The following is a 14,894-nucleotide window of genomic DNA, read 5'->3' on the forward strand; positions in this document are numbered from 1 at the left end:
TACCGCGCTCCAGCATCCCTGGCTCTCCTCTCAGTCCTCCCGCTCTTCGAAAGATCATCCTATTAATCACATGCGTGCTTCGTGTTCTGCGTGCTGCGCGCCACCTACGATCCGATATCTCAAAACAACAAGAGGCTATCCTGTAAACAACCGTATTTTCCGGTGCACGGATATCCGTCGGTATATTTGACAACTGCGAGGGATCGTGTGACAGCTGTCAAAATTGAGCGGTTTCTTTAATTTTGATTGCCGTGTATATTTCGTAATCCGACAATGGGAATAAATGTTCTTGATTGATTGAGTCATTGAGCGCGATCGCTTGGACGAAGAAAGTTAACCTCCGAAGAAAAGGTGCTTTAGGATGCGTCATGGAAACCCGCACACTCGCGATCGAAAGGAGAAAGAGGTTCGGAGGTCTTCTTGGCGTAGGCGAGAAATTGAGTGTCGTTCAGGGCTGGAGAGCAGTGCGATCTGTCGTTGCCCAGGAAGTCGCCGGAGAGGATTATATTCCGATTCCGTACCTTCTGGACGCGAGCGCCTACAAGATTGGTCATATTTTTGTGAGATACGTGAGGGAGGTAGGTGGACTAGGGAGAAGCCAGTAGAGGTCAGCAGGACGTATAGATCAATTCATTTTGTCCAATCAGGTTGGTTGTCTGGGAATGATCCGAACACCGTTTTTCAAGATCCTCGGTCCCATTGGAAATTTTGTTAATGTATCGGAAAGCAACGCCAGTTGGAACGAGAAGAGTCTTCCGGCCATCAAGAGCACAGCCGATCACGTGCACTTCAAGGTAAGGTGGATCTTCGAGTGGAGGGGAATAGGGAAAAGTCTGAGTAGCGTAAAAGGAGAGAAAAGAAATAAGAGAAAGGGAGAGACGCGGAGTAACTGACACAGGTTAGGGTTCACCAAGGAAATGGAAAAAGTTCTGAGGAGATCATCTTCAAGGGCGAAGATTTTTGGTACCTCGAGATGCCGGAAGGGATGATCACGAAAAATAATCTACGGATCGATCGATCGTCTCATCAAGGTATGAGTTTCGAATTAGGCTGGAGATGAAGGAGATCAATCCAGTCTCAGACAGACTCGTATCAGATTTGGCCAGTGTTGCATCCTTCGGACTGATCAGGAACGTCCTTGTCGCTCGAGCCTTCGAGATCGAGATCAATTCGAAAAGATCCTCGAGGCTGCTGCGAGTAGCCAACGAGCCGCATACTCTTCTCTTCAAGTACGAAATCTGCAATATGAACGTCGATGGACGCGTTATAAACTCGGTAATCTTTTGGTCCTTGCTATTCTGCGATTCCATCACTCTGGACTCTGCTTCAATTTTTTCCCCATCTCTTCACGGTCCACTTCATTGCCACTTCGAAGAGGACGCCTGGGAGATCATCTCGGCGACTTACTTGGCAATCGCTTCAATCGAGGGACGACGCCGAGAGGCTCCCACTTACCGAGCTCCATCTAACCGACTAGCCAACTAGCCAGCTGACCAGCCATCTAGCCAATCAGTCAACGTGTTACTCCAATTAAGGCTTCGATAAAATTTTTCCGTACAACACTATAAGTGATCGCTGTTAAAGTAATTACTGTTGACAATTTTTAAGAAGAAAAATTTTAAAACTCATAAACAATCATTGTTCTAACGTTTAGAACCGAGTCCGATGACTTCGGTCGAGCTGCTAACGTAGTTAATAGAAGCAGCCACAGCAGCCGTTCCCTCCATAGAGGAGAACCTTGTTTCCGGCCCGCAACCGGAAGTTGTCATCGACGGAACGCGTGCCGGCCACGCGTCTGCCTCACCCGACCGTTTTACCTTTACCATGGTTCTAAGAGGAAAACTCGTTAGCACGGTAAATAGAGCTTAATAGAATGATTACGCCACACCTAATTGCACGATCAATGCCAACCATTGAAGGAAACGTCGCCACGGTAATGATGTTTGTCGCTCTATTTTTCCTTTTTATTCTCCGTAACCCCACGAGCAGTTTGTGCGGCCTTTCACCTTCCGGAAGCAACGTGTCACTCACAATCAGGCTGCGCGTCAAGGAGTATATATTGCTTTAGTGTAGAATAGTTAAAAATGCCTTGAGCGTTATCTTAGGAATCGTGCGGGTAGCGTTCTGCAGTGGGCGACGCTGGAAGGCACCTGCCTGCCTGTTTCGACGGCGACGCATAACGACGCATGCCGGTCTATCGTAATAACGCGCGTACCATCCATTCGACCAATCAGTCGGCTTCAAAATAATTTTAATACCCGTATAGTGCATGCCCGTGGTGAATCTTTTGGCTTCTTCAGCGCTCGACTGCAAGCACCTTGCACGAGATCTCTGCGTCCACCCGAAGAGGTCAGGAGTTCAGGAACACTTAGGAAAAGGCTTCCAGGGTGTTGCGTGATCGAGCTACCTGTCCTTCGATAGCGCCACCAGCGCCCCCAGCGCCAGGATCACGAGGGCATCGAAGCATAATTCCTTGGCATATGTCGCTTAGAAATTTTGAAGGGAGTCTATGACGAAGACGTGGACGAAGGATGAATTAAGGTGCATCTACAGGTGGGGCCAAGAGTGGCAGGTAGGACACGGGTGGTTATTCGGCAGGGGTGCCCGCCGTCCGAAGGACCTGCGTGCACCCGTAATCAGGCAAGCATAAATCCGCCTTGCGAAGTCGAGGAACAGTTTCACCTGCAACCCCCAAGACGGTGGCTGTTGGGGTGCAGTCGCAGCCAATTGGAAGTCGCCTGGTCGTCCTAGTCGCTGCGTGAGCAACGGTGCGTGATTCCTCGGCACATGACGCTTGTCGGCGTCGCCCTGAGCATCGCTGGTAGCCAAGACGAGGCTGGGAGCCCCCAGCACGGGACACCCCCAGTCGGCACAGGGTGCTGGCAGGTCCTGAGAGCACTCGGCCATGTCTCCGTGGAGGGTGAAGCCGCCGAAGCCGCCGAATCGCGTAACCGTGACAGACAGGTGACACGCGCCGAGTTGCTGCACTGCCGGACGCGACGCGTGCCTTGGGGTTAATTTGAAAATAAACAGTTGGAGAATAGACAAACAGCGAGTGGGTTTTGCGTGAATACGAGCTTCCTCGCACCGGCTGTTAGTCGCGTGTCGCCTTCTACGTCATTAACATATTAACGGCGTCAAGTTAATTCTGCCGAAGCGGAATCCCCGATAACAACTTACTCGGAATCGGCCGAGTCTCCGTGTTCGAGCATAAATCCTGAAGATTGAGCAAGTAGCCACGTACCGTAGACACATAGAGAGACCGTAGAGAAAGAGAGAGAGAGAAAGAGAGAGAGAGAGAGAGAGAGAGAGAGAGAGAGAGAGAGAGAGAGAGAGAGAGACTCTGTCCGAGCTCGAGTTTCGAATTTACATTCAATTGTTGAACCGAAAAAGATCCGAAGAATAGAGAGTTCAGCGTAGGAGAAACGTCGGCGCTCGGACTTTGGACTTTCGACTTCGAAGCCAACGGTGTACGGGATAAATTGTAATGTGAACTCCGATCTGGGAGAGTAACAGCCCACTACAAGACAAGCTAGATGATATCGTTGTCCTCAGCATGTTTGACTAGCGTTGCCCTCTTGTCGAGTCATCCTAGCGAGAAAAGAATTTGATTGCTTCGGGATCCAGTTTGGAAATACACAAGGGTCGTGCTCGCGATCCCCACTGGTTCACGCGAGGACGAACCTCCTGTGCGGCAGCACACTTCATTGCGCTTCGCTCCGCTTCAGTCCGCTTCTCGGCTGACAACATAAACCCGTCCGTTTATAGGGTTTGTATACCAGGCTACCTCTGTAATTCACAACATTGTCCGGTTGGAAAATTTACTGCATGCTTCGTTAGAGTTAATTTCGCCCTGAAGTCGAACGAGGAGTCGGCTGCCTCGGAATTCGAAGCGCACGAGGCGTCTCTCGCCAATGGATTTTTGCACCGTCCAATTGTTGAGCCATCGGAATACGGAGCAGCGCTTTGGGGGAATCGTTGGTGCGAAGGCGGTGAGAAATAATGAAATACGAATCGACGGCCTCTCGATAGGAATTATCAAGGACGACAGAGAACACGAGAAACACGAGAGACTCAAGAGAAAAGACAAGATAGGTACTCGGTTCATATGGTACAAGGGAATAAATAACGCAAATTGCAGAAATAAATAGAGCTGTCGAACGAGTCTTCGACACTGCGGGAGCAGCGCGCGCGAAGCCTCTTCGCGTGGGCTGCGATCGAATTTCATACAAATCGCAGGTAACCTAAACCAAAACCAGCTCGCGCGCCTTTCCCATCGAGAGCATCAATAATCCTGGCGAGCAGCCACCATCCGGCCACCAATCGACCAAACGCTAAACAATCGTTGCGATAGCTTGCGAAAAATATGAACGTCCGTGTAAAATATTATGACAAGAAAGAATAAAATGCTACGTCGAAAGGGAAGAAGGGCGCGAAGACAGCAGTAAACGTCGCTACTCTCTGATATTTTATACAATTTTCGAAGGTGCCGCCACGTCTGCAAAATATAGGGTTGAGCGTCTTCCGAGGTGCGTGTGTAGGATTATTCATCCGGACGAGGGCAGATTCAAAGGGGAGATGCAGAATGAAGCTGTAGAGCCTGAAGAGTGTAGACAGTAGAAACTCCGGCAGAGGTGGGAAGCGAATGAGGGACTGTGCTGCATCGCGCTGCACTGTGCTGCACTCTGCTGCGGCGCAGCACAGTTCCCAGGCAATTCTATGAATACGAAATATGAGGTCACTGGCTGCCCCCCTTCGCTCAATCATCCCAGACACGCCTGGCGCATTGGCTTTCCATAGGGTTCGCGTAACCAGGATGAACTTCTTCTCCGACACAATTTCCGTGAAACAAGTAAACCAATAATTCAGAAAATGGAAAAACTAACAAGTGTAAATATTAGGTAGCTGTTAAGACAAGGATGAAGATCCGCATTGTATCCAACTGCTTGAATCGAGTTTATCAGTGTTGGGGCTTATCAGTCAGGAAGTGACCTGGAGAAACGTCATTTCGTCAGTGGCGTCGATGCCGTCGATTCAGCGAATCCATGTCGAGATTACGGAGGACTCGGTGGCCCCTCTTAGACGTGATTACAGGCCGGGACGGCACCTCATCTGCCAGAGGTCAAAGGTCCCGTACCTGCCCGGAAACGCATTTTCTTCCACAGCACCGCGCCTTTGCTGATTGCTGAGTTATCCGAACGAGATTTCATCATTACTTATTGTCCTCTGGTTATCTCGCGGATCAGGTCGAGTCCAGCGAATAAACGCCGCGGTTTCCGCATCCGGTCTTTGCCAATGAAACATCGACAGTCGACTACATCAAATCCGTAGAAATAAAAAAATAGTGGCCCATACGCTTGTAAAAGAATTTCCAGACACAGAGCCCATACGTTGCTCGGTGTCAAAGGGGACAGCTCCTTTGACCTCGGTGAGCCTGAAGACCTCACCCACATGATACCGCGAACCTGTCACTCTCAGAAAGTAATTCTGACAAAAGCTCGCACCTCCATTCAAGGGAAACTTTTCATATGGTAAGCGTGCATCCTCTAAGGTCCAAAGGACTAGAGATACGTGAGGGAGGCGTGATACTGAATCGAGACTCTGGTAATAAAGGATGCTGCGATCTGAAAGGAGCGTGGGATCATTTTTGTGTTTGCCCTCTGGCCGCTACTATCCGGCTCTGACACAGGAGCAATCCGGCGGAACGAGAGAGAGAGCGAGGAGAGGAGCAAGATCGTCACTCCCAGTCCTCCAAGGAATAGAGCAAGCTGATGAAGGGGCCGGGGGGGGGCGGGAGACGGGTGCCAAGAGACGGAGGGCAGGATTCAAGTGAACTTCCAGGCGCATCGAGAATCGAACGTTGCACGATGGAGTTAACAGGTTGATAGGGCACGAATAGAAATTTTTCAAAGATTTTTAAAGAAAACCTCAAATCGTCTGGTTAAGAAATGGAAGATTGAATGCGGTGGCGGCAGCCACTCCGATAGAATGGTATGTGGTTGCCAAAGATGCTCTCGACTAAGGAGTCTTATTCGGCTAATTTAACATCGGCGGTAGGTTGGGTTTCAGTTGCGGTCTCTTCAAAGACCATCAAAGAGGAGAGGAGCGTCGGGACGCAAGACAATACCAGTTGAAACGGATAGCCAGAGATGGGAGGATGCCGGATCATGGGAGTTTGATAGAAGAACCCGCCTAAGTCCACGTTACTCGCGCTTCGATTCCTTCGACATTGTCTATCAGGTTGCTCGGGTAATTCGAACACTGGTTTTCCCTTGTTTTCTCCTGCTTTGAGCGAAACCGCCTTGAGAAAGATTTAATGGACCAAAAGGGACCGCTGCAATGTCCAGCTTCCATATATTTCATCGAAATTCCGGCTCCCACAGGCTTCCACGGTAGTTTTCATTCGCGGAGGCAATGTTAGAATAGACAATAAGTAGCCGGTGCTGCCGGTCGTTGTTCCGAGGCGACGCATCAGGACATTAGAATTAAGATTTTTCGAGACGCCGTCGACGCTGCGCGTCGGCACTGCGCAGTATCTCAACTGGTTAATCGGTTGTATAAAGACTGTAGAATATTGCCTTTAAAGTTTTTAATTATTCCGAGAATGGCATCTTAACCGAGGATGCAAACGGACTCTGGTACGGTCAGCATCCATCGGTCACCACTCGCGCCAAGATAGTATTTCTAGATTACGGCCATTTACGTGCTCCGAAGCTCAGTACCTTACGAGGGCCATTACCGGTAAATCTTACGATATGAGCCCATTCGGCGGACGCTCATGGTATTTTGATAGCTAGAATCTTGGGAATTAACCTGTTCCTCGGCGTTATGTTATGTTCACCAGGTAGTTTCACCTCCGTGGCGTCGCTCTTGACTCTTGCTTACACGAATTCCTATGTGAACTTCAGCTTTTGGGCCAGTATACGGGGCCCATTCGTTGTCATTCTCACATGACACACAGGGCCAGCCGTGTCCCTGCGTATCCATGACACAGACACCAGGAGCAAGAAAGGATCAGCCAGCACTGCTCTCCCGGAACTCATTAACCCAAAGCTCCTTAGCCGCTCTTAACCCCGATCCCCACGGGCTGCTACTGCCTAGCAGGTCAAACGATAAGCTAATCCGAAAAATTAATTCCCTTCTGGGGTGCCAGGTGTCTCCCGGTTGCTCCAAGACATCCTCACGCACCCCACACGAGTCCATCGACGCGTCCGTGCGGCTGCCCGAGTCGCCACTAAAGAGCCTCGATAGATACCGAGATGTAGTCGTGGTCGTTCCTCCTTGTAATTAAAACAAGCGTGACGAAGCCTAAACGCTTCCGGCGGTCGGCGTTACGGGGACGAGCAGAGCCGGAAGCTCGGAAGAAAAAATGCTCCCGAGACCGGTCTCTCGATAAGAGAGTAAAGATACACAAGACCCACGCATACGCTCGCGCAGCCACACGCACGCATTCTCAGGTAGCCAAATCGATTCGAGAAGCGAAGATGAAGCTTCGATACGACGCATTTATCGATCGGCATGAAACTACAGCGTCCAGTAGTTTTAGGTCCAGAGGAAATCGAGACGGGAGACGAGGAGGCAAATCGGTCAAGGATCGAGAAGGAGGGGGAGATCGAGGATCGGTCCATAGAATAAGTGGCAATGGTGATGCTGGATGTGGATACGGAGGTGCTGAGGTAGAAAGTAGGAGGTGGAGGTTCGCGCGTTCGCAGCAATCACCGGCGATTGTCTTCGCGTCAGCTCGCATCAACTGGAATCCCTTTAGATTTTATTAGGGTGGCAACTAAAGAGGCGGCAGTCTACGAGCCTTGGCTATTCACGATGATCCCGGTCCTTGCATAACATCTCTGATTCATCCGAGCTAAGAGCACAGCCTCCTTGCAGTCGGATGCCCAAATGACTTCCCAGGAAAATTGAACGAGCGTCGGGTGACCCCTGCTCCTCTCCCCTCTCGATGCAAATGAACCTTAAGCCTCGAACGGATAGATACGTTCGAATGAGACCCGGAAGAACGGGGATGCTGTGACCCAGTCAAGTTGCCAAGTCGAAGGGTCCAAATGGGATAATAGAGCAGTGGGGTTGCATTTCCCATGAAGTGACCGCAAGGTGATCCATCCAGACTCCCATGGGGCTCCATGGCAACGAGCACCTGCCTTCTGGCATCACTGCCGTCGGCTACCGCATCCCCGAACTACTTTCTCAAGTACAGTCGGGCAGCGGGGAGAAAAAATCTCGAGATCCTCGATAAACGGCGATTAATTAATTTGTGCTCCGGCGAAAGCTTTCCCACGTGAGGATGAGGGAGCGGGTAGACCTACAAGAGATAATTGTTAATCTGTTTCTTGGCTGGGTTGGCTGGGTTGGCTGGCATATATGCTGTATGTGGTATATGTGGTGTATGTACGGCATCTGATCCAGGATGCTGGAGAGCGAAGTGCGAGTGATCTCCAGTGTTTATCATTTAGCGTCTTGGGTCTAGTCACTTTAGAATGCCGAGTGTGTCGTGTGTGTCGTGTGTGTCGAGTGTGTCGAGTGTGCTTCTCATCGAGACTATGAGAAAGTGATTTTAGAGAGGAGAGTATACAAGGAGTATATTGATGCGAAGGATGACGATGATGATGATGATTTCCGATCTCTACTGGCTAGTGAAGTAGACTAATGTTTACATTGAGTGTTTTAAAACCCTCATAGATGGGACAGGGTGCTTCAAAGAATATCAAGAGGCATCATAATCGAGGGATGCTGAAATATTGATATCTAGACAGAGCAGAAGGATGGACCTGATGGGAGCTCATCTTCCGCTCTTTCCTTCTGATGGATTTTTCATTCTCATAAGAGGACTAGGGCTCGCACTACAATCATCCTCCCTTTACGGTGGCCTCTTCGTGGCCTGGGAAGGGATGCGCCGCGACCTGGAATATTTCCATCTAATAAAATACACCCCGTGGGATGTGCACAAGAAGATGTAAAAGATGCGCATGGAAGCATGAGAACAGGAGAGGACGAAGGTTTAAAAGGGGAGGTTAGGTCACAGGTGAAACTCGAAACTGGAATTGGAAAGAGGAAAGCCGTTGTACGGGATGCACCAGAACGTCGCAGCATCCAGAGAGGCTGCGGGACGCGTTCACTTGTTCCGGTGGGAAAATCTTGGCCGGTTCAGTTTTGCATATATTAATCCATTTCTGGTGGGTATCCCTTTCTTGGTTCCTTTCAGACTCGAGCGGCAGGATTTCTGCATTGTCGAAGAACCGATTCTGCGTTCTACCTGTCGCTCCATTCAGAAACCGGATACCTACCTGTTACTTCTATGGGAAGATCTCCAAAAAGGTTTTCCATCGGAAACGCCGGCCCGTGGGAGTCTCAGGCTATTCCTGCGGCGGACGCACTTGCCTGCTGCGGAACAGCGGAAGAGGATCGGTGGAAGCAAGGATCACTCGATCTAGTGGATCGAGTGGATCGAGCGGATCGAGCGGAGCGAGTGGGCCACGGGTGACGGGTCAGATCGAGACTATCGAGAGAGGAATGCTGAGCGGTCGAAGGGGTTCGAGAGGGCCGCGGGGCCCACCAGATAAAATTCCAGCCGCGTATCGCATCTCATCTCATCTGATCGCTTCGCATCTCCTCGCGTCGCAGCGCATAGCAGCGTGGATGCTGCGACGCTTTACTACGATGTTGTAATACGAGTTAATACGAGAGTTAGAGTTGCGAGGAGCAGGATTGCTTCGAGCGTCGAATCCTCCCCCCCTTCGCCGCCGTCCTTCCACAATTCTTCGCTGATTGTACGCCGAATACTCGAACCAGATAAAAACGTACAAGCTGCCTAGTGGAGCGGAAAGATCAGAATGTCAGGATTGGACCGATGAAAGAGTTGAGGAAAAAATGATGATGGCGTCTCTGGTTTCTACCGTTTCTTCTAGCTGTCCGGACTTTGGAAGAGTCGGAGCTCCTTCGTCTGGACCAAATTGGCCAACTGGATCGAATTGTACAATTGGCTGAATTGAATCACGCCGGCTGTTGTTGATCTTCGAGAGAAAGGATATGGCTATGTGAGTTTCCAATGGTGGTGGTACCTTAGCGCAAGGTGTAACGCGATAATTTCGCATAGCAACAACACCTGTTGGACGCGAACGACCTGCGGCTTTTCGATCTTATCGTCGCGACGTCTATCGAGGGTCATAAATTCCGTGGGTTCACGTCGATTCCTCGAATTCGCAGGAATTGACGGGCGTCGCCGTAGACGCTACGGATAAGGGGGCTTTCTCCCGAGCGATCCCGATCAGCTGGGCTACAGTTGATAAATTAAAGATGGCCTCGCAGAGCAGTGCGTGAGAGTGCGTCTCGTTGCGGTAGGACCCGAGCGGCCCGGTGCTCTCGGTACGCAGCCTCCGTACTCCTGTACTGTTCTGGACTCTCGGTGCTCTCGGTGCGAGTGCACTCTGGGCTCACAGAGCTGCTTTATTTTATGGTTTTTCGAGACAATGTTCGCCGGCCATTTCTGTTCATAAAACTCCTCCATATGGGCCGTGGGGCATTGTCTTCGCGCACCCGCTCGGATGACCCCATCGACCCCGGCGCTACTTTATTCCCGCATTAAAACGCTGCACAGCGGAAATTTCGTTCCTAAATTCATTACTCGAGCGGCCGATCTTCGAGAAGTCCGAGAAGAACGCGAGACAACAGTTGGCCGTCTTCCCACCTTCTTCCTACCTTCTTCCTACCTTCTTCCTGGCTTCTCCCAACCTTTCACGAGACACCGAGTCTCGCGTTATTGACTTTTTTAGCACTATCTTTTCGCGCTTTATGACAATACGCCTCCTCCCACCCGGAGACCATCTGCCTACGCGACACACAGCTTCGCATTTAACATCCCATATTTTGCTCCGTTACAAACTAGCGGAAACAATTCCGTATAGCTTTCGACGACTAGCCGGCCTCCTCCAGTCGCTACGTGGAAATTACCTAGATGCATCTCGGAGCTACTCGGCGCTTCCCAAGAAAAATTCTCCAGGCCGTAATCGTGACTGGTCAACCATGGGGACATCCAACGAGCCGCTCAGGGTAAATGAATTACCGTTCGTAGTTTTTGCTGCTCGGAGCAGGACGCCTAGCTTAAAACAATATCGAAGATTCCCAGCGCAGCCAGTTACCGAGCCGTGTCATAATTGATTGGTTCGTTCGTTCTTTCCAAAGTGCCGGCGCGAGTCGTTTGCACAAAAACACTCGACACCTCGACGTTTCAAAGCGGATCCGGACTCCAGTATTTTGAAGTCTGACCAATTCCTATTTAATTATCGGCCGATTCCATTGAAATTAGATCGGATCGATCGGATGCACTAGTCACGCCGATCCGTGGGCGAATTTTCGCGACTGAGGAAGAATAAGGAAAAGAGAGACGGAGCAAGGACGAGGAGGAAGCGATCGGATCGTCCGATCCAGGTCGGTCCTCCGGTCTCTCGTTAATTACTGGGTTTCCGGATTTTTTTTTCAAGGCTCCCTGGACGATTGAGAGGTTATCGGAATCACTTAACAACCAGCTCACGACTTGGCAACTTGGCGCCTCGGATCGCATCGGGCAGCATCCACTCGCGCAGTGCCTCCCTCGATAATTGCCCGTTTCTGGATCACCCGGTATCTCGGCAGTCTATCGCGCGGTCGTTAACGTTACCGTCACGAGGTGTGTGGCATTCGCTCAACTCGAAAGTGTCAACGTCATTACGCTATGTATAAGTCGACTTAAGTACCTGTCCGTACCAAGGTGGATGGTTGGCTGGTTTACTGGATGGCTGGAAGGCTGGAAGGCTGGAAGGCTGGATGGCTGGATGGCTGGATGGCTGGCTGACTGCCCCGCTGTCTCGTTGTTCTCTGAATCTTACAGGCGTGCGCTTCTAACAATGCGAGCCAGCCGATACGTGCATTACTTTCTGATGCGACTGATAGGAGGACGCGCGGCTCTAATGGATTCAGAGATGGGGGATCAGGGGGAGGCAACGCGGTACCGAAAAATCACTCTTCTCTTGCGAAACCACCTGGCAACGCGGTCCTGATGCTTCTGACAAAGAGGACGTTATTTTGACTGGGTCAAGTTGAACATTCAAAATCCGCATTTACCGCAATCGACTGTAAGAATGGCCCTATTCAATCTTCCTGGCTCTGGCAGGATGCAAATACGAAAGATGGGTTGGAAGGCAGGAGAAGAAATCTCTCGGAGATACTAAATGTGCCGTTGAGGCTCTAAATTTCATTGTGGATTCTACGGGCGAGGACGCGCACGAAAGGGCATCGCTCGCGGCACTATATTCGTCTGGTCTTCGCAATCTTGAGAAGGACGAGAAGGACGAGAAGGAAGAGATGGAGGAGAAGGAGGAGAAGGACGAGTGCCACGAGAGCAGCGGCAGTTTCGCTATCAGCGAGCAGCCCGAACGAGCCAAGGATTCACGGGCTGGAATGAATGTCTCCGATAACAGTTGCCGAGTCCCCGCGATAAAAACACTGCCAAGTTAATCCCGAAGGTGGACAAGGCGCAGCAAGACTCGAGTCCTCGTCGCTTCGAATGTTCTGTCCTTTGATTGTCAAGAGGAGAGGCAGCCATGACTGCAGTCACTCAAGCAGGAATAGCGAGGCAGTCGTCCCTGATTCTGAGTGCGAGAGAGCGAGAGAGACGGAAGACGTGGGGACACGAGGCTAACTGCTTGGGCATTTAGATAAGTAGGTAAAAATGTCCCTAGCCAGTCATAAAGAATCGTTCGAACGTCTCCGGACGTCCCTAAAGATCCGCAGGCGATCCCCGTGCCTGCGCCCCGGTGTCTGATTTCCGATCGGTTAGATAATTGATTTTATAGAGCGCACAATCGTCACCCCCTGAATTTCTCGGGTTACCCGCAGTCAGCGGCCGCTATGTCGGTTCGCTAACTCTCGCGGCTCTTGAATGAAAGCAATTAAAAGTGAAGCCGAGCCATTAAGAGTGCGATTTTAGGGCGGAGCGAATCCTCTTAAGCCCTCTCGAGCGGACGATCTTCACTTTATGTTGGTACAAGACCTCTTGGGTCTCTTGGGTCTCTTGGGTCTCTTGGGTCCTGGCTCTTTATTTGCTTTTTCGACGAGGAAAAAGAGAAGAGTATCCGTTCTCCTCATCCCCTCAATCTTTCTACCCCCTCCGCGTCCCCGTAGTAAATCGAACCCAATACCCTTAAGGTGCATCCACACGCGTCCCATCACGATTTCGAGGCTATCGGCCGATCGAGTTACCGGGAATTTCCCTTTATCGCATTGCATCCTTTATTCCTTTCCTCGTAAAGTCACTCCTAAATTGCATCGAGGCTCGTGCTACCGTCGCGCCGGAATGTGATCCCTTAACGATTTTATAAACGTTCCCTCGACAGGCCGTACGTGCCGGACGTTTAAGAGCGACCAGCCAAAATTATAGCTCGGCCCTTGCAGTTCTTTAACTTCACGCTGTTTTTACGCGCCGATACGTTAAACAGGGAGGCTTTCGCAAAAGAGGCGCAGCCTGGTAGCTATCTTAACTTTGGCAGCTCTCTTAAATACCGTCCCTCCCGCACCCTCCCGCACCCCCCTTCGCGACACGGCGTTAAAGTTCATAGCGACCAATTCCTCTTTGTCCATCCCTTTGCGGCGTCCCGGCGTCTCGGCGACGCTATGCGCCTGCCTACGCTGCTCTATGCTAACGTACGATACTACCTCGTGCTCCAGCAATGTTTTACATACTCGTCCGGCGAGCAAATAAATGCCAACGAATGGGCAGCTTCGCTGAGTTTGTGACCAGGTTGTACCGTAGCCGGTTAGAAATTTCACTGGAGTGGGACTTTCGCATTTCGCGATTTAATCAAGCCGAGTGGCGTTACGCAGTAGGAGCTATTAAAAACGCGTAAGCGATACCTCTGATAATAAATGTATAAAGTAATAGCAGCCTCGCTCCTTCGGAATGCATTAATGATTAATGGAGGTCGGGTGGTGTATCAGCGATAAAAAGGGGTCTCCCAGCGAGAGTGAGAGTCCGCCTTAAGGTCTTCTAGTGTCAGAACGAAATGTATGCCAATTTGTTGGACTCCGTCCACTTACGCGATTCGTAAGCGGAGACGCGATTCACGTTCGGAATTATTTCCCTTTTGATTTCTCTCCTCGTTATACGCGCACTCGGTGGCTAATCTCGTATTCCGCCTTGGATCGCGCTCACTTCCGATTTAACGAATCGCGAGGTCTCCGCATCGAATTCAAATTCAAAGAGGACGCGAGGGAGAAGCGAGGAGCAGAGGAAGAAGAAGAAGGAACCGCGAAGGAGAGTAAAAAGGGGAATAAGAGGAATAAGAAGAATAAGAAGAAGAAAGGGGCTTCCTGTTCGGAGGCTCGTTAAATCCCGTCCCGGGCATGAGCCGAGCGTTAACTCTGGCCCAATTAGCATACAGCGCAGGCTACATCGCGGAATACACCTGCTAGCTCGCTCACTCGCTCGCTCGCTCCCAGGTTGGCAGCAGGTGCTCCACCTGTTTCGTCGTAGCTATGTTAAGCTCGTTCGGTGTGCCTCTCTCGAACTCTAAACACGCAAGCTCGCCGTTTGATCACGAGCAGGAGCAGCAGTCTTGAAAAAGGAAGGAAGACTCTTAAGAGCGAGAGATTGGACCTAGTGCACGTGCACAGGCTGCATACCAGGAGACCAACCTAGTGAACTCTGCATTCGTATATATTCAGGGTCCAGGCAGGGAGACTGGTCCATCTTCCTGAAGACGAGTGGCTCCGTAGCTACGCACTAACAATGCTGGATGGAGGATAACGACTATGGTGACGTAGGAGGCCCAGCTGACTGGGCCTCCAGTTGAGTGCAGCCAGGCGCGTTTGGGCACTTTGGCACTTAGGAACCAGTTAGGTGGGTGGAGCGA

General features: G+C 50.8%; 1 protein-coding gene across 2 annotated transcripts; it reads left to right on the top strand.

Annotated features, from left to right (window-relative positions):
• Nucleotides 1-203: 203 nt before the first annotated feature.
• On the top strand, nt 204-1,530 carry LOC112493645. Of its 2 annotated transcripts, none has more exons than XM_025079903.1 (5): nt 204-578; nt 648-794; nt 899-1,031; nt 1,097-1,275; nt 1,376-1,530. In XM_025079903.1, the coding sequence occupies exons 1-5, from the start codon at nt 369-371 to the stop codon at nt 1,475-1,477; spliced, it is 771 nt and encodes a 256-aa protein (XP_024935671.1). In that variant the 5' UTR covers nt 204-368; the 3' UTR covers nt 1,478-1,530. The 2 variants fall into 2 exon arrangements, with proteins under 2 accessions (XP_024935671.1, XP_024935672.1); XM_025079904.1 differs by having other exon boundaries at nt 950-1,031.
• Nucleotides 1,531-14,894: the final 13,364 nt, after the last annotated feature.

Source organism: Cephus cinctus, unplaced genomic scaffold (genome assembly GCF_000341935.2).
Source record: "Cephus cinctus unplaced genomic scaffold, Ccin1 Ccin1_scaffold0123, whole genome shotgun sequence".
Lineage (NCBI taxonomy): Eukaryota > Metazoa > Arthropoda > Insecta > Hymenoptera > Cephidae > Cephus > Cephus cinctus.

Excerpts from the sequence above, each read along its gene's own strand:
- LOC112493645 (XM_025079903.1), top strand. The coding sequence starts at position 369 with ATGGAAACCCGCACACTCGCGATCGAAAGGAGAAAGAGGTTCGGAGGT. Across the intron at positions 795-898 it reads CCGATCACGTGCACTTCAAG|GTTAGGGTTCACCAAGGAAA; the intron begins GTAAGGTGGATC and ends TAACTGACACAG. Across the intron at positions 1,032-1,096 it reads CGATCGATCGTCTCATCAAG|ATTTGGCCAGTGTTGCATCC; the intron begins GTATGAGTTTCG and ends GACTCGTATCAG.